The following is a 21,012-nucleotide window of genomic DNA, read 5'->3' as shown; positions in this document are numbered from 1 at the left end:
TGATTCTGAGTCACCTATGAGGTAGTGCACTTAGTGCACGACCCCATCGACGTGGCACCGCCAACTTATAGGGAAAATCACATATCTCGAGACCCGCCTTACTGATTTGAACTAAATTTAGCACGGACGTTCTTCAAATATTCCTATGACACAGTGTGAAAATAGGGGAAATCGGACTACAATCTAGCCTATTTCCCTTATAATAAAAATTTAAATTCTATTTGATTTTTCCATTCGAGTGTACAATAAAAAAGAAATTAATATAACGACATTTAATTTTGCACAAAAAAAGCCCTTAGAGTGTACCACCTTATGTCTAAATCCAACAAAAATTCTTGAAGCCCTTACGTACCGATTATATGGACCCCAGTACCATGTGCCACATTTATAATTGAAATTCACAGATAATCCTTTCTTGATAGTAGTGGTATAAGTGAGTTTAATCGGCTCAGTATTTCCCCAAGTCTCCACATACCTAATATAAAGATTTTTGAAAAGCTACTTTCTTAATACTAAGTATCGCGGAATATGGTTATCAACTATAAGTGAAGTGAACACTTGATAAATGTCGCCACAATCAATCAAGAAAAATAACTTGTAGTGAGAGGAATTTAAAATTTTCAATTTCCCTTCTTGGACGTTGCCACGAAACCGCTGCTTATGAATTATATTATACAGAATTAGTATTGAATTGCTTTGTGGGTACAGAAGCTTACAAATGACACGAGGGTGTCACACTCCACTCATTTATTTACTGCATCTGAATACAATTGTGTGGGTAAAACGTACGTACATATGTACGATATGTAGATATGAATAAAGGGAACGACGGATGTGCTGTGTGATATTCTATCTTACCATGTATATGGTATATTAATTAAAAGTTTAATTTAATTTCATTACTTTTTTCCATTTGTATTTTCGTAAAAATATAAATCGAAATAACCATCAACGCTGTCCGGTATAACATTCGTTTAATTCTTATACAACATTTTTTTAGAAAAACTATGTCTCAAGAGATTCAGAACTCTGTGTTACTTAGCCCCATTTTGTGTTTACTGCACAGAAAATTCAATGATATAAATATGTACTATTTTTATTTAAATCATTTATTTTTATTAGATCATCAATTTCTATTAGAGATCTATTCTGTTACTGTCAATTTAATATGAAATGTAATTTATGTTTGTGTATTGAACTTGTTTCTGTATTCTAGTATGTAAAATGCCAAAATACCCCTGACTATCGATTTTGGTGGTTATCCCTTCGACATGGTGGGCGTTATGCATCATTGATTCATTTGCTGTACTCAAAATTTTGTTCCACAAAGTCGCTTTACGCTATTTCATGAGGGGTCTCTCTAGGGCCATGCTGGTTTTGGGTGGTTAATTGATCGCTCATGGTTGAACCGCTGCTGTTTTTTGTAATTTTTTTTATCCCGTTTATTGAATGTTTATTGAATGCTTGATTGATTGACTAATTTAATTTTAATGCTGAGTAGCGAGTTAAATAATTGCGCCGGTTGAATGAGAGTGCGTTTTATCGCTAGATGAGGTACGATAGAAAGTATCCTTCTTGATAACATTGAAAGTTGGCAATCGACTACTTAAATTGTTCTTTCCCCGATAAAACTTTTTTAGGGTTTTATAATGCCAATAATTATATAAATTACTGAATACATTTAAAATGAAATCATTACAAGTTTTATAGATATCTGCAAACTCATTTGAGGGTGGTTCATAAATTGGAAAATTGGTGAAAAACAAAAAATAACAAATTTACATATTGTAGACATGTTGCGTGTTTTTTATTCACAATGAAATTGTTAACATGTTGGTCAGTATAATGTTTATTTTCTTAACGGTCAAGCATGGCGGTGGAAATGTTATGATTTGAGACGCTGTGGCTGCCTCTGGAGTAGTGTTTGTGAAGGGGAAAATGGATCGTTATCAATATAAAAATATGTTATATAAGGATCGCGGCCCACATTATACAAGAATGGCTGCTTTAGTATGCTCCACGACATTTAAAAAGTTCACTACAGAGCTTTATTTTAGCGCTTAGTTATCACAGTTTCTAGGTTTTCCTTTAATGGCGCGTGGCAGTGGTCCGAGTACGCCCATCTACAAACTCGTAATTTCGTTTGCCTAGAAACATGTGTACCAAGGCTCATCAAAAACATCTTAATTTTTACTCAAGTAACAGGTTGCACGGATGGACGGACATACATACAGTCACCCGGATTTCAAATTTTCTCGTCATCCTTATCACTTATATATACAACCCTATATCTGTCTCGCTTAGTTTTAGGTGCTACCTACAATCGTTAGGTGAGCAAAACTATTATACTCTGTAGCAACATGTTGCAAAAATATAAACATGTAGCGAAAGAAATTAACATTCATTATTCGATGAAGCCGTAAATGAATTACAATCAAGTTTTGTATTTTACTAAGTTATATTTTAGGTCATTTAGTTTAATAACAATAATTTACTTCCCGTAAGAGAAAATTATATTAAAATCATTCTGAAATGAGATACTTATATCTGACTCAAGCTTCACCGAAGAGCTAAATTTAAAATATTGAGGTGATGAGCAAAACGTCAACCAGATGATCGGAATTGATGATATAGACCATACACAAGGAGCTTTCCAAAGTAAAGATGACTTTAAAAAAAAAACAGAACAAATGGTTTTTTCGGCAAAATCTATTTATTTTATTCAAAATAGTCTCCTTCTGCTTCAATACAGTTTTTTGCACGGTCTAAAAGCATGTCGAACGAGTGTTTTAGCTCGTTGGCCGGTATGACCGCCAGTATGTCGGTGCAAGCCTTTTGAATGGCCTCTGTATCTGCATAACGCTTTCCTTTCATGGGTAAATGCATTTTTCCGAAAAGGAAGAAATCGCAAGGTGCCATTTCAGGTGAATACGGGGAGTGGTTAATGGTTAAAATGTGATCTTTGGTCAAAGAATCGGTCACAATCTGTCCTTGGAATGTTGTATTCTAAGCACTTTTTGGTTGTCAGTCAATTTGTGCGGAACAAACCGTGCACACACCTTTCGTAAGTCCAAATTTTTGGTCAATTTGCGATAAATCGATGTTTTGGAGATGTTCAATTCCATTTGCATGAATTTCAATGATGATTTCGGCTGCTTTTTGATGAATTCACGCACAGTTTCGATGGAATTTCCGGTGATCACGGATTTTGATTGGCCCACATATTGATCGTCATTCATGTCCTCACGACCACTTTGAAAAACGTTGAAACCACTCGCGCACTCTGCTGCAGGATAGGCAATCATCGCCATAAACTTGTTTCATCAGATTGAAACGTTTCGGTAAAAGTTTTACCAATTTTAAAACGCAATTCTAGTTGGCTCTGGTTTCTAGTCGATGAAAATGTCATAAAAATTCACTCACTAGACAATCGGTGAAATGTCATGATGACATCGATAAATATTCTAGCGCATCAGTTGACATAAAGATGGCGCCACCAGTGGACGCTAGATTCAAAAAGTCCTGTTTACTTTGGAACGCACATTTTACAAATACATATGGTATATGGTCAATAGAAAGTTTGACGCTTTTAATCGTGGCTCGATTTTACAAGTATTTATAATATAACAGAAACAGATGCTCTTTGAATTTCATTAAGGTACCTCATATAACAACATCAACAATACAATACAATACAAGTATATAAGGAGTAAAGTCAAACGGTTGTTTGAAAATCCTGAAATGATTTATAAAGTGGCTAGGGTAAGACTCATTACGAAAAAAATACGTCCACTTTTCAGGTAACTGTTGGCTTGAATAGTTATAGCTGAATAGTTATAGCTAAAGGTAATATTCGTACAAAGCTTTAGCTGGAAATATTGATTGGTTGTAGACTTGTGTACTATTTGGAATTTCATTTCCGATTTTGCCAATTTCGCACTGTAACGTGAGATAAAATTCGTAAAGTATGTCCTGAGATAAGTGATTATATATAATTCATTGCCTAATTTTGCCACCTGTTCTTATAAAGGCCTCTGTAAACCACTTTTGAAAAAAATTTCATACCATAGGAGGCTCTCATTATTTTGGCTTATGACGTTTTGTAAACGCGACAGTGGTCTACGAACTCATCCCTCCTTGTTTGCTTGAAAACGTGTACAAAGTTTAATTACAATATCTCAATTATTACTCAAGTTACAACCTGTACGGATAGATGCACAGACCCACTGTCACCCGGATTTCAACTCCGTCTGTCATGCTGATCATTTATAAATATACATTTATATGTATATGTATATATAACTTCATATCTATGATATCTCGATTAGTTTTAGGTGGTACGCACAACCGTTAGGTGAACAAACCTGTTATACTCTATGGCAACATATTATGATAACGAACAACACCTTCTTTAATTGTATGAAATCACACACATTTATTTAAATTTTAATTAAAAGCACTTATTCTTACATATGATAGTTAAGAGTATTTCTTTATTCACTTAACCCTACAAAAGCATGGCGGGTACTCCAGCCATGCTGTGGTTTGCTTTGGTTTAGAACTGCACAGCACATCTCCCATTACTCATTCCTCTTTCATTTACGGTTATCGTGCTTCGTTGTCACTGCAACCGGATATCCTCTTGGAACGTTGTTTGATCGCCACTCTGGATTATATAGTTGCCTGCGCTAAGCCCGTTCTCCAGCATTTCACAAAGTGCCGTTATATAAGTCTGCGCCATTTGTAGCGTCTCATATTTGGACAGTTTTTGATCAATCGTAGGAGCGGGCACCACTTCTCGCAGGCGGTCGAAGGCCTCATTCAGACCATTCATGCGTTTGCGTTCCCGTGCATTTGCTGCTTGGCGCCGCCGCTTAAGCACAGCAGGGCTAGGAGGTTGCAAAGCAGTATCTGGTCTTTTTGTCAATGAATCTTTGCGGAAATGACCGCCAGAACGTCTGCTGGATTTAGCAGTTTTAGTTGTCACAGGTGAACCAGACACACTGGGTGTGGTGCTGGTAGATGCAGTTTCATTACAGGAACCTATACTGGTATTAAAATCATAGTGCTGCTGGAGCTGTACCGAGTTATAGGTGTAGCTTTGATAGAGTTCGGCTTCGGAGATGTGTTGTAATGGGTTGCCTTGCGTATAGCTTACAGCTGAAGGCCAGTCGCGCAACATTTTGCAATTTTCTTTGTAGCCGCTCACATCAATGTGCGCGTAGCTGGGACTACTTATGCAGTGTTGCGACCCATCCTCCTCAGAAGATGCGTAAGATAAATCACTAAAATTGCCTGCAAATGTGTGAAACAAGTGCGATTGTTGACTTTGTTGCTGTAAGATCTTTTGCGGTAATTCTAAGTTCATATTCTTTTGATCCTCACTTCACTGTGTTTCAACACGGACTGTTTGTTCGTCTAAGCTACTTTCGCCATTGAAGTGCTCAAATATACTCCGTTATCGAAAATATTTAAAAGGCCAACTGTTCATCTGCGCGCGTTCTAGCTGCCATTTGGCTGTCGGAATCCCCGCTGATGGTCTGCAAACCAAATTTTGACCAACTGGCACGCGAGAGACACGAGCGCGCGCGGCAGACATCCCTCATTGAGTCGGCGTTGACCATATGGTCGCAGTCAGCCAGCCGCAATATAGGAAAACAAAGCAAAGAAAAAATTAAAATAAAATATTACATTGAAAAAGTGCGATAGGAGAAACGTAAAACAGTTAATTTAAGGATCATCACAATTAACATATCAGTAGCGGCAGGATCAGTGCCACACTTCTTTGTGCCCCTAGTGGCTATTACCTCAACGGGAATTAAGGGTTGGCTTTCGTGCAAGTCACCTTTGTTTAACCTGCGCTTGGCCGTCCTACCTCTACGCTGTTTCTTCCCTAAATTGAGGCTATTGTGGAATGCGATCGTATAATTTGTGACTTTCACGGTTAGTGGCTCTCTATAACCGCTCCACCGCAAATAATAAAAATACGAGCAACAACAACTGTCCACAAACATCAAGAGAAGAATAAATGGTAGTTCGTGTCATCGTTGACTCTTCGGCCATATGTTGCACTCAACGCACTTACAGGCTCTCCAGTGCGCGCTAAAATTGCCGTTATCCTCACCCCAATGCCCATGCTCATCCTGCATTCAATGTACATTCAGATACCCTTAAGTATTACTCCCTGGGATCTCTTTAACGTTCGTTAGTGTTAAGTGTAATGATTGTTATATTTTTGTTATAGTAAAGCTGGAGTTGCTACTCGCTTTACTATTTTTGTTTTTGTCTTTATTACTGTTTATTTCATTATCTTTTGCGTTGCTTTGCCATGTTTTAATATTCTATTTGTAGCCTTATTCTTAATTGAAAAGTTTTGAAAGTTGTGCGGAAATAAGCCAACGAACTTGACATTGAAAGCCTTTAATTTTCACCGTATTCACTTAAGTATTTATCATGGTAAAGCCCGAACCGATTCCGTATTTAAGCCAAGACAGAATTGTAAAACATAAATAAATGAGCAAACCAAGTCTATAAACCCAGATTTAGAGAATATTTGAAGGTTTCTGTAAAATAATCAACTTCTGGTAACATTTTGTAAATTTAGTAAGTAAAATCTATTTAAATTATTTTACGTTTTGTGGCAATGATTGGAGTCTTGCCAACAGAATCCCAAGAAATTTTATCTTTACAGTTATACTTGCAATTCCTGCTTATACTTGTATGTCAACACTATTTTTTTGAAGTCTTCCATTTTTCAGATTGCCTGACAAACCTGAATTACCAAATGAAATAAAATAATATAAATATATTATTAGGGTAAATAATATATAAATAGTTCACGAAATACTTCATTCCAAATTTAGTATTTTATGTTTATTTCAGAAAATGTAATTTTATTTAAGAGTATTAAAATTACCGGCTGCCTTAATAAGAAATGTGAAGATTTGTTTAATAAGATTATTTGAGTATAATATGGTTTTCTTGTAAAATACAAGGTCTGTCGCAAAAGAAACAGGACTGTTAAAAAAACAACAAAAAATTAATATTTTCCAAAGTTATATTTTTTTATTCAAAGTAGTTTCCTTGTGCTTCGATACAGCGTTTAGCCCAGTCAATTAGCATTTCAAATGAGTGTTTAGGTCATTTTCGGAATGCTCTTGAGAATATCGGTCGTCGCCTTTTGGATAGCTGAAATGTCCTGAAACCAGTGTCCTTTCATGGGCAAATGAAGTTTTCAAATAGGTAAAAATCACAGGGTGCCAGATCAGGTGTAGGGTGAGTGATTAATGGTTAATATGGAGTTTTTGTCAAAAATCAGTGGCAAGCGTCGACTAATGACACGGCGCATTATCGTGCAACAGGCGCCAGGGCCCTGCCTGACGGAATTGTGGTCGAGCACGACGAATGCGTGACAAAAGACGCTTCATAACACCAGGGTAAAACACAGCATTAATCGTTTGGCCAGGTGGGACGAACTCTCGGTGTACAATACCCTGGGAATTGTAAGAAAAAATCAGCATTGTCTTTATTTTTGACTTCTGAAGACGACCGACTTCTGATCGTCACAGAGGTACTCACGACCTTCTTGGAATCGCTTAAACCACTCATGCACATTACTACGGGATAGGCACTGATCACCACAAACTTTCTTCATCATTTGAAATGTTTCATTAAACGTTTTCCCAAGTTTAAAACAAAATTTAATATTTGCTCTTTGCATTTTACGACCGATGCCCAAAAGCTGCTGTCACTTTTTGATCGATAACATCGATTGTAGTTATCCAATTGTCTTGTACGAAATGTCAACAAGAGATCAAGCTTTTTATTTCATATACCCACCAATAGGTGGCGCCAGCAGAAACAGTTATATTTAAAAAGTTCTGTTTCTTTTGCGACAGACCTTGTATAATGCTATGAAGCAGTACGTCTATGTATGACATGACAGGCGGGCAGTATAACCTAATCAATGCTGATAAAATATTGTAAATTGTAATTAAATTCCGCGGGTAAATTATATTTCAAAAAAATGTATTTTGAAAAGTTGCTAGAACTGTCCTTAATTACTATGCCAAAGAAGAGCGCGATCTGTCAATGAGTTTATTCAAAACAGCTGCTGAAGTCAGTACATGGATAAAAATATCGAACAAAGAATTTGTATTGATAACCAAATTTCGTGTGCAGAATGGTAACGAGTCATGTTTCTGATTCAGTTTTATCAAAAGCACAAGCCTACGAGAGAAACAAAGCATTCAAAGACGGTCGAGGGATCGTTGAAGATATGCCTCGTTCTGGACTCTCTTGAATCGATGAAAATATTAAAAAAGTGAAGGATATGAATTCTTTTCAAAAAGAATACGATTGTGACCGAATTTAAGGCCAAAAACGCAATGAATACCATCGAACTATCACCATATTCACCACATTGCCTCCGTGTGATTTTTTCTTGTACCTCAAACTGATATTTCCGCTCCTTTGAATCCGTTTTCAGTCGATCGAAGAGATAAAACAAAATTCGCTGAAGGAGTTAAAGGCCCTCCCAAAAAGTGGTTATGAAATGTTTTTCGAGGACTGGAAAAATCGTTGGAATAAGTGTATTACATTTGAAGGTGGTAAAATAAATGATCAAGAATTAAATATTTTGCATTTTTCACAATTTCCGGGTACTTTTTTTGTCACAAAAAATATGTAGTTAGTCAATACATATCTATATTCCAATAAATTCAATTTATTTTAAGACTATTACTAATCGAGATAGATATGCTCTAGTATAGCATAAGGTGTTTATAGGAATAGTATTAAAAGTTAGGCAATGGTTGTGGTAAATTGTGTAGGTAATATCGTTTAACTATTTCCCTACGCTCGCATTTACACAATGTAATGATGCTCGTCTCTTTGGCTTACCTATCATTCATATTATCAAGTACCAAATATGAGTAATATCGGTCCCAACCTTTCTTCAAGACCAATTTGATGCATATAGGACTTCTTTTCTAAGATTATTTAGCAAAACTAAATATGGACTTGATTTATAGTTTATAGTAAATTAATATTTTTACTAGGTGATTTTTAAAGTAAACAGGACTTTTTGAATCTAGCGCCCCCTGGCGGCGCCATCTATATGTCGACTGGAGTCTGCTATCTTTATCGATTGTTCAGTGAGAATTGTATGTCCTTTCATAGAATGGTAGTGAAGTTATTGCGTTTTAAGTGTCAGTATATTTGTGTTATCGGTGCGAAAATGAGCTTCGAAGAAATTTGTTTTAAAATTGGTAAAATTTCTTCCGAAACGTTTCAATTGATGAAACAAGTTTACGGCGACGATTGCATATCCCATAGCAGAGTGCACGAGTGGTTTCAACGTTTTCAAAGTGGTCGTGAGGACATAAATGACGATCAGCATGTGGGCCAATCAAAATCCGTGATCACCGAAACTTCGAAACTGTGCGTGAATTCATCAAAAAGCAGCCGAAATCAGCATTGAAATTCATGGAAATGGAATTGAACATCTCCAAAATATCGATTTATAGCATTTTGACCGAACATTTATCATTCCATGAAAGGAAAGCGTTATGCAGATAATAATCCATTGGATTCGCATCTGGTGAATTCAAGAGCCATTGTGTGGTCGTAATGAAGTTCGGAATGTTGTTTTTCAGCCATTCGCTCTTTGTGAGACGATGCTGAGTCTTGTTGAAACGTCCATGGTTTGCGACTGAAAGGTTTGTTTGCCCACGGCTTCAAAGTAGCCTCCAGAAAACTTTCCCGATAATACGGGATGTCGTATGTCGCATTTACTTTGACGCCAGGCTCGATGAAAACAATTGGAGAGCGCCCATCTGGGGAGACAGCGGCCCCAACTATTATTTGTGGCGGGTGCTGCCTCCTGGTGCCCAACCGATGACTTGCATATTCTCGTATGAACGGTCGGTCAAGTAAACCCTATCGTTTTGAGATTTTACGAATTGGTCAATTGGAAAAATTTTTTTGTCAGAAAACACAATGTTTGGAATTTTGGGCCTTTTGGAACTTGTAAGGCTTGACCTTGAGCTCATTTTTCAATATGCGTCGGATGCTGCGATCGGATATTTTCAGTTCTTAAGCCATTTGATTGGCACTTCGTCGTCGACTTCGCTCTCACGTGACGTTGCAGTCTTTTTTGAAGTTGATTACATTTCGAGTGTCGGACCCTGTAAAATAAATTGATTTTGCCGAAAAAACCATTTGTTCTGTTTTTTTTAAGTCCTGTTTACTTTGGAACACACCTTGTATTATATGCTATGCTTCTAATAGTCTTTAGACTAATAGACTAAATATGAATTTTAACTAACTTATTTTGTTTATTTTTCTATTTTGATTATAAGTTATAACTTTTCATTTCGCCCAATTCTTATTAAGTTCCTTAATTTGTAAGAATATTTCAAAATAATGCAAACAACTGCGCAAATTACAAGTGGATTAAGTGATCGCCCATAGCAATTTGTTTAGAGTTTTCGAACTAAATTACTTATTATTCGATGATTCGTTAATATATTAATCAAATTTGAAATCCTCGTGACTTATATTGAAGGCTATAAACGTAGACTTACTTTTATAGCTATATTTTAGTTCGCGTTAGCTAAAACTATGTTAAAAACATCTTTAACTGAGATATGTGTGACATGTGATACTAACTCGACCGAAGAGGCTAAATTTAATAAATTGAGTTAATGTAGAAAATGGCAACCATAGAATCGGAATTTGCAAGGTCTGAACTAATTCCATTCTAATTTAGCGCTAAACCATATAATTTTGAAGAAAAATTGTTTATTTAGTTTCATTATAATATCACATCACATCATCACCCTGAAGGTGGTCAGGTGGAAAGACCGAAATAATTTTTGGGGCATAATGGGGACAGTAAAAGTGGGAGGGTGATTGTATCCAATTTGGCATGGTTTAGCTATTCTCGAGAACATATTTTCAAGCAATTTTGAATATAACTAATAATCACTGACTGATGTGTTCGGCATAAAATAACGAAAATCATTAGAAGTAGTATATAGATATAATTGCCATATATGGGGGCTAGGCCAAGTTTTTGCCAAATTATCCCATTTTCATTGAGTTAGCTCACAATTGGTTAGATATTTGCGGTATAAAGAAGCGCAGAAGTTCGAAAAGAGTAAAAAGTCAACTATAGGTACTGAAGAGTTTTGATTCGATTTGGACAATTCGCACTTTATCTCGTTATATTAATTGCTTCTCGATTTGAATATTGAAAATTGAAAAAAATATATATTTTGAATATCGTAATCACAGGTGATGCAATCAGGGAGGCAATCTTCCGAGGCTATTCCGGAGAATGCCTTCCGTGACGCCTTCAATGCTTGAAAATATCTCTGTCGCTGACAGCGCTGCATTGACGCAGAAGGAGCCTATTTTGAAAGTTTTTAAAGAAATGTAACGATTAGTTCAATAAATTTCTTAAATCGACTCAGTCCCATTACTTTCCGGACAAACGCTGTAAGAGTATAATATAGAGTAAAGAGTTGTTCCGCTATTTGTTCGCTATTTCACATAGAGTAACATTTACCTTCTTGCAAAGTGAACGCTTTGGTTAACTTTTTAGCTTCAGCCCAGATGCAACCTTAGCTAGGCTTTCGTTCTTTGCACATCAGATGCCCAACATAGTGGTTGTTGCTGTCTTTCGTCTTTCGTCTTTCATTGTTTATCCTTAGCACTTCATCCATTAAATATCCCGTATTAACCGCTCGGCTCTCAGTCGGGTAAAAATGAAGCAAGTTAATGGCGGAGTGTGTTTAACAGGACTATGCCAATGTGCACTTATGTAGATCCTTGCAATGGCCGTTACACTATTCTTATATGTATATATGTATGTATATAGAAAAATATTTAGGTACATTTATAGATTTGTAGATATACTTGTACTACAGAGCATATACATATGTACATAACTTCGAGTGTGGCTTTGTATCGATTTTTTTTAATTTGGTCATACCTCTTGTCCTTTTACTTCTGTCCTTCTTTCCATTTGTAATGTCCAAATTGTTTAATAGGCTTATGTTTCATTTATAGTGTTTTCTTTTCTCGATGAAACTGTTGTTTCATTATATGATAACATATATAAGGTATGCCATCTTATGACCGAAAATTGTCCAAGTCCAACCAAAACTGTTCAAGCCTCTAGGTACCGAATATGTGGGTCCCAGTATCTACAGGTGTAGTTGACTTTTGACCGGAAATATCGGTCAATGCATGAGATATACAATTGAAATTCAGAGAAAATCTTGTCCTGACAATAGTAATTTTGTGTATCAAAAATGGATTGAACACATCATTTTCGAACATCCGTCTGAATTTACTCCATATGATTGGTGATTGTATGTGAGGTACCTTAGTGAAACCCAGTGAACATTTTTTAATATGCGGCATGTTAATACAACGCCATATACTCCATAAAATGCTTATCGTTTTTATACTCTCGCAACAAAGTTACTAAGGAGAGTTTTATAGTTTTGTTCACATAACGGTTGTTTGTAAGTCCTAAAACTAAAAGAGTTAGATATAGGGTTATATAGCAGTAATGCTCTCGTTGCTGAATTAAGTAAAATTGTAGGTACTAACAATTTCCATATAGTGCCTTTGAAAAAAGGCAATATAGATGAAACAAAAATTCAGTCCTACACTGAAAAAAGTTTTATGGACATACATAGTTAAATTTTTGTCAAATAAAAACAAAAATTATTATTCGTATCAACTGAAGAGCTCTAAGTGCCTAGTTGTTGTAATCAAGGGTATAGAGTCCGCCGTAGACTCTAGTGAAGTCAAAGAAGCATTGGAAGAATGTGGTTTTGGAATTAAAACAGTTGTAAATATATTTAATAGAAAGAAAGAACCACAGCCGATGTTTAAAATTGAATTGTTGCCGAATTCGAATCAACTTAAAAAAAATGAGACCCATCCAATATATAATTTGAAATATTTGCTGCATCATAGAGTAACTGTGGAAGAACCACATAAAAGAAACGGTCCGGTACAATGTACTAACTCCCAAGAATATGGGCATACTAAATCATACTGCACTCTACGTAGTGTTTGTGTGGTATGTGGTGATTTACATCCCACTTCCAAATGCACCCTTAAGAAAGAAGAATTAAATAAAAAATGCAGCAATTGCGGAGGAAATCATACTGCTAACTACAGAGGTTGCCCTGTATATAAAGATTTGAAATCAAAGTTGTCACAGGGCATTCAAGCACGTTGTAACCAAATGTTACAAACAGCCCGTAATGAAGTTATAGCAACCTCAGAAAAAAGTACAAATCCTATTACTTTTAACAATAATAATATGCAAGGGAGCTATCCAAATGTGGTGAAAGGCAACACTGTGCAAATGCAACTGCCGCAAAATCCTCCAAATGGAGGTATTGAAACTATGATCATAAATCTTACACAGTGTATGACACAATTTATGTCTACTATGCAAAACATGATCCAAGATTTAATTAAATCACAAAATCAAATGCTGCAAAATATATTAAGTAAAAAATGAGCTTACTAAATATCTGTACATGGAATGCTAACGGTGTTAACCAACATAAATTAGAGATTATCAAATTTCTGTCTGAAAAGAATATAGATGTAATGCTTATTTCAGAAACTCATCTAACAAATAAAAATAATTTCAATATACCGGGATTTAGACTATATGTTACAAATCATCCGGATGGTAAAGCGCATGGTGGCACGGCAGTGTTGATTAGAAATCGTTTAAACCACTATGCTCTAGAATCTCATGCTACACCACAGTTACAAGCTACAACAATATCACTAAAAAATCGGGGTTGTGACTTAAACCTTACGGCTATATACTGTCCACCTCGTTTTAAAATTACAGAAATCGAATTTAAAGACTTTTTTGGAACACTAGGTCAAAGATTTCTAGCAGGTGGAGATTACAACGCAAAACACACGTACTGGGGCTCACGTCTTATTAATCCGAAAGGACGACAGCTGTATCAAACTGTTATAAATAGGCGCAATAACCTTGAAATAATATCTCCTGGTAAGCCGACGTATTGGCCTAGTGATCGTAAAAGAACACCAGATTTAATTGATTTCGCTGTAATCAAAAATATAACATCTGATACATGTACTGATCTATCTTCTGATCACTCTCCTGTACTAATAAAGTTATGTGAACTACCCATATTCGTTAATCCAAAGGTGGGTCTAACTTCTTATAAAACGAATTGGCTAAAATATAAAAAATACGTCAGTAGCCACATTAATATTAAGGACGAAAGCATACGAGAAGTCAATGATATAATAACCAGCGCAGCTGTCTTAGCAACACCAAGCAAAAGCTATAATCCGCTTGGTCTCAGAAAAATCTCTAATAAAGAAATAGAGATGCTTGTAAATGAAAAAAGACGTGCAAGACGTGAATGGCAGATAAATCGCTCCCCCTCAACTCAGCTTCAATTGAAAGCTGCGGTACGTAAATTAAAAAAAGCGCTCAAACGTGAGGAAGAATTGAACACCGAAATGTATATAAAGAAGCTGTGCCCAAATTCAAACAAGCAAAATTCCCTTTGGAAAGCCCAAAAGTCCATGAAGCCACCAACTGACTCCAACATGCCAATACGAGACTTGGGTGGAAATTGGGCTCGAAGTGACGAGGAAAAGGCTAATTGTTTTGCAAATCACCTTGAAAAGCTATTTCAACCCAATTTGCCAAAGAATAATTTTAAGCTGTCAATCTTACCCAACACAGCTAAAGAGTCGCTCGAGTCTCTAAAGACCTTACCTTCTGAAATTATTGGTATCATCAAAGAACTTAATCCAAAAAAGGCGCCGGGATATGATAATATTTCCCCAAAAATGCTAATTGAGTTACCAATTATTGCTGTAGAGGTGCTGTCTTTGCTCTTCAATGCAATTCTTAGTTTCGGATACTATCCGATTTCATGGAAAAAGTCGCAGATTATCTTGATAGATAAACCTGGAAAAGACTTAACACAGCCGTCTTCATAAAGACCAATCAGTCTTCTACCCTGTCTTTCAAAAGTATTTGAAAAAGTATTACTATCAAAGATAACTCCTTTCCTTCATGAAAATAATACAATACCAACGCATCAATTCGGTTTTCGTGCGAAACATGGCACAATAGAGCAAGTAAATAGAATTACTAACGAGATAAGGAAAGCATTTGAGCACAGGGAGTACTGTTCAGCAATATTTTTAGATGTAGCTCAGGCGTTTGATAAGGTGTGGCACGAAGGTCTTTTATACAAGATTAAAAAAATTCTACCTTTAGAACTGTATAAAACATTGGAGTCTTATTTAAAAAATAGACGTTTTATGGTAAAAGTGGGAGATTTCATATCTAATGAACGACAGATAGGGGCTGGTGTACCCCATGGCAGTGTTTTAGGCCCAACACTATACATCATATATACAGCAGATCTTCCAACAGCTAACAATGTATTAACTTCCACTTTTGCGGATGACACAGCTACATATAGTGACCCGTAACAAATGCCACATTTTAGCATCACGAATATTAGCGAAGCATTTAAGTTCTGTCGAAGAGTGGCTAGCGAACTGGCGTATAAACGTGAATGAACAGAAGTGTAAGCATATTACATTTTCGCTAAGACCAAAGATGTGCCCGGCAGTGAAAATAAACAATATATTAGTACCACAAGCGAACGAAGTAACATATCTTGGTATTCACCTAGATAGAAGGCTCACGTGGAGAAAACATATCTCTAGTAAAATAACATGTATGAAGATTAGAGCTGCAAATTTAAATTGGCTTTTAAATAAAAACTCAAAACTTAGCGTAGACAACAAAGTGCTTTTGTATAATGCGGTCATAAAGCCGATTTGGATGTATGACATTCAACTGTGGGGTACGACCTGTGCAACCAATATTGATATATTACAAAGGTTTCAATCAAAAATGCTTAGAACAATCACGTGTTCACCATGGTACATGCGTAACGAAAATATCCATAAAGACCTTGGTATCCCAATGGTAAAAAAAGAAGTAGAAGACAGCAGAATTAAATATATATCTAAACTCCGAGATCACCCAAACCCTCTGGCTAATGCTTTGGTACATTCCTGCGATCAAACACGACTTAAAAGAAGAGATATGCCAGCGTACTAAGGAGCAACGTATCACCAAAACAGCTCAATCACTTGCTTGAGCCTGTCTAGTTATACTCTCGCAACAATGTTGCTAAGGAGAGTATTATAGTTTTATTCACATAACGGTTGTTTGTAAGTCCTAAAACTAAAAGAGTCAGATATAGGGTTATATATACCAAAGTGATCAGGGTGACGAGTAGAGTTGAAATCCGGATGTCTGTCTGTGCGTCCGTCCGTCCGTGCAAGCTGTAACTTGAGTTAAAATTGAGATATCATGATGAAACTTGGTAAGGTTAAGATCGGCAAAATCGGCCCACTGCCACGCCCACAAAATGGCGAAAACTGAAAACCTTTAAAGTGTCATAACTAAGCCATAAATAAAGATATTAAAGTGAAATTTGGCACAAAGGATCGCATTAGGGAGGTCAGTATACAGTCGTTTCCTTCAAGCATTTCCATATACAGTTCAAAAATGGAAAAAATCGGATAATAACCACGCCCACCTCTCATACAAAGGTTATGTTGAAAATCACTAAAAGTGCGTTAACCGGCACCCAGGCAGAAGGAAGCTGCACCCAGGCTTTTTTTAAGAATTGAAAATGGGCGTGGCGTCGCCCACTTATGGACCAAAAACCATATCTCAGGAACTACTATACCGATTTCAATGAAATTCGGTATATAATATTTGTTTAACACCCTGATGACATGTACGAAATATGGATGAAATCGGTTCACAACCACGCCTTCTTCCAATATAACGCTATTTTGAATTCCATCTGATGCCTTCTCTGTATAATATAAATATACATTAGGAACCAATGATGATAGCGGAATAAAACTTTACATAAATACGGTATTTGAAAAATATGTAAATGACGGATAATGAAATCTCGATTATCACTTTAGCATGAGAGAGTATAAAATGTTCGGTGACACCCGAACTTAGCCCTTCCTTACTTGTTTTAGCTCAACTTCAACATCAGATTCTGAGAATTTTATTTGCTCAGGATATCTGTCTTTCCTTTAAAATGTTATCACACTAGAGTAAAAAGTTAATATGAAGATTTTTGTTAACGAAGCTTCTAATAAGTAGATATTAATGCTTCATTAAATTTGCTTCGGCGATATTACTTCACGCTTTTTCTAAACACCACAATTCATAAATATATAGGCGGGAAAGTTTACATTGATATGATTTGTCTGAATAAAAGTTCGTTTAAAACAAACATTATATAACTGTATACCTATCTTCTCAATATTCATTTCGATTTGCGGCGATTAAACACGATTTTATATTGCAATTTAAGATATTATAAGAGATCATTTTTAAGCTATTTTCAAGCAAAAATGTATTTACCGTAAGTTTTATTGGTTTTTTAAGAAATAGCTTTGGTACATACAGTGGCAAATTTTAAACTTCCATTTTTTATTTTTGGCCTATGGAATCGACCACTGTGAATCGGGCCAATAATTCGACATAGTAGTACCTGTGGAGTTTGTGCTCTTATCCAGAAAACCATGGCCTATTTCCACTCCTTTGTCTCTGGTGTGTACACGTGGATACATGAGCCTTTTTGGAATATCGCTTGAACAGCTTCCAATATTGCCAACCGTCTACAAAAACATAATACTATAGCAATACTCCATGTACAGTTTTAAGATATATGTATATAAAGTATATACGAAAGTTCGACTTCAAAGAAAGTTTTTTTTTTGAAGTAAGGGTGTGGCACATTAATTAACAAATTTATCTCTTAGTACGCGATGATTATCTCATTGGGATAAATGAATGTGAGATCAGCGGCGTCGCTACAAAACCGTTCGAAGATAAATGATGTTCAATTAGAAGCCGATCAGCTTCACTTCTTTGGGCTAAAACAAGTTTTTACTTTTTAAAGTTAATTTTATTTATTGTTCTTAAACTGAAACTGAAACTGAAACAGTTGCAAATAAATATGCAACAAATATGACTGACCAAATTACCCATAACAATAAACTCGCCAGAGTGCCATAACCCAAGCTGAGACCAAAGTGTAAATTCAGTGTATCTAAGCGATGAATAAACCAAACGTGTTAGCTACACGTGAGCATCATTAACGTAAGAAAGCCATGTAAGAAGTACAAATACACATATCGATAATGAAGTAGGGACGTGGGACACATACTTTTGTAGGTAGGTAGGACATGTTTGCAACGGATCAACCGCAACCATTTGCTTGGAAGTGCTTCGTAGTCGAACAGCTTTTGTTAGATTCGCCTCATTTTGAAACACTCATACAGTCGACTCTTGTTTACTTTTGAACCCCTTCGAATAAATTAATGATTCATTATCTGTCATGTTGTCACAGACATGTTTCGACCAGACTTTGGACCAATCGACACGAGCTTGTTTTGAGCGATCTACAATAAAATGTTAATGCAATATTGAATGTATGCTAGTCCCATTAATGTATATAGTTATCTTAATCCCTCGATAGGCCACATGTCCATCTTGCAATATCAGTTTGCGGACAGCATCAATAGTTTCCGGAACAAAAACCGATTTTCAACGACCTTCACGAAATTGGTCTTGGGGTGATCTCCGACCTCGATTGCATTAACCATAGCATTCAAAAACCCTGGTCCTGGATGAAGCTTGATTCAAATAAATTGAATTAAGTTCATTGATTGTCGGGTTATTCCAAGTCAAAAGTTGTAAAAAATAATCGCACGAAAATGTTCGCGATTTAATTCAATTTTTTCGCCGAGATGAATATTTTAAGTAACTGTAAATAACACAAATATGTTAAGACGCTCTGAATATGTATAACAACAAAATTGTCAAACTTTACGATTAGCACTAGGGTTGCCAAATTCGGAAATATAAAAGGCAACCTACGTATATTTGCATATAAATGATGAGGATGATGAGGCGTGCTGAAATCGGAGCCACTGCCACGCCACTAAGCGAAAACCTTTAAAATGCCGTAACTAAGCACTAAATTAATATATTGAACTGTAACTGTAGCAGGAGATCGCAGTAGCATGGGACACCTGTGTGTGAAAAGTGGGAGTGGCCGCACAACTTATTGAATCCATATGATTGTTGATTGTATTTGAAGTAACCCAGTGAACATTATTTAGTATGTGGCTTGATAATAGTTAATGGAAAATCGTAAGGTATTTCCCTGGCTTTGATTCCTGCAAGTTGCAAGAGTATAAAATGTTCGGTTCCAACCGAACTTAGCCATTTCTTACTTCTTTCTACTGTTATATATTAAACAAAACGAAATACTACAGTCCTAAAAGAGCATATCGACTTCTTATCCTCTGTCATGATTTACATAAGTACATATACATATGTATTTTAGTATTACTTGTACCCATTTGATTCTTTTCATAACTATAAAATTTAATGTTTTTGACTCTGTATAGCTTAAAAGTTTTACTTACTTATTCAACAGTGGTAAAAATTAACATTTTATTGAAATTTGACAGGGTAACTATTTTAGTGGCCGTGTGCGTAAATGCCTAATGTTAAAAAAACACTTCATTTTGTTAGCCTTCTGTACGGTTTGCTAAATTTTATTGAATATACATATATATATGTTTCTAAGCTTAATAATTAGACAATTAAAATGATGAACAAGAAATCAACACCATGCACACATTCTCAGAAAGCCACTTCATACCCATACATAAAAACAAAGCTTAGACAAAATCTCTAACACCCGAAAGCAGTCCAAGACAAAGCGCCTTGACACTGACTCAATTAATCAATTCGACTGGATAGTAATTAATCAATTGCGCCATTCACTGGCAGCTACCATAAATGACTTTCGTAATGAGAGTGTTCTGTTAAGGCGGGATTTGGCCTGAGATGGCGTCGACTGTCTGCGATACCGGAAAGTACTTTAATCAATGAAATATTATCGATATATCTACTTTACCATTTCAGTGACAATTCTGTAATAATATTCTTGCTGTTTAATTTGTTGTTGCTACGTCTTTGATTCTCAAATATAAAGCGATCGTTGCTAAAATAATTTGCCATGTGCTGGAACATGCTGCGCTTCAAAGAAAGACTTCTTGCCAAGGTAGGCGAAGGCGGTTGGAAGGAATGCTGGGGAATTAATGTCTGCTTTGGTTGACAGTCGGGTTTTAGCTTGATTCGCTTGCCTTTTGGCTCTTATGTCAACGCTGATTTGCACTCTTGACGTCAATTGCTTATTAAAATATTGTTAACTTTGTCTTGTTTCTTTAAAAGCTGGTAAACCAAAGCCTTTACCGCCTTAACTCTTGTCAGGGTTGTTGTTTCTTTTTTTTATTAAAAACTTTCTTGAGGCAGTGGCATGACGAAATTTAGTATTAAGCTGAATATTTGTTTTATGTAGATATTTAAATATCGGCTATTGAAAGCTTGCGAAGATCAAATATGTATAATTATATTTGGTTGAAATAAATTATAAACGGTTGCAGAAATGAGTTTTTAAAATTTAATTTAAAAATAAGCAAATATTATTATACAGCTACATATAACTATGGAATAGGTTTCTGCATCTCTAAGTCTATAATATTATTAGGTTTATATAATGAAATGAATAGTTTTAGAAACATCTGCCAAAGTTTTGTATGTAAATTCATTCCTTAGTATTACTATGTATAAATTTTTATATTCTGAACAGGGAGTATTAAGTTTGTGATGATGTTTTAACATCTAGAAAGAAACGATGTTTGTATATAAGTGAACTAGTCCCTCAGTTTTTGAGATATCGATCTGAAATTCCACGTCCTTTTCTATTACAGAAGCAGCTCATCTATCGGAACTACCGATATCGGACCAGTGTAGCAAATAGCTGCTTCAAAAACTGAACG

The 21,012-nt window shown here is 35.8% G+C and overlaps 1 protein-coding gene across 1 annotated transcript; it reads right to left on the bottom strand.

Annotated features, from left to right (window-relative positions):
• Positions 1 to 4,621: 4,621 nt before the first annotated feature.
• On the bottom strand, positions 4,622 to 5,368 carry LOC120770049 (basic helix-loop-helix transcription factor amos-like). Its single transcript, XM_040097167.1, has one exon. It carries the CDS (start codon positions 5,366 to 5,368, stop codon positions 4,622 to 4,624), a length of 747 nt encoding a protein of 248 aa, XP_039953101.1.
• Positions 5,369 to 21,012: the final 15,644 nt, after the last annotated feature.

Source organism: Bactrocera tryoni, chromosome 3 (genome assembly GCF_016617805.1).
Source record: "Bactrocera tryoni isolate S06 chromosome 3, CSIRO_BtryS06_freeze2, whole genome shotgun sequence".
Lineage (NCBI taxonomy): Eukaryota > Metazoa > Arthropoda > Insecta > Diptera > Tephritidae > Bactrocera > Bactrocera tryoni.
Note: the sequence above shows the minus strand (reverse complement) of the source record. Positions and strands in the feature narration are given on the sequence as shown.

What these genes read in the sequence shown, in the direction of transcription:
- LOC120770049 (XM_040097167.1), bottom strand. Translation starts at nt 5,368, where the DNA reads ATGAACTTAGAATTACCGCAAAAGATCTTACAGCAACAAAGTCAACAA.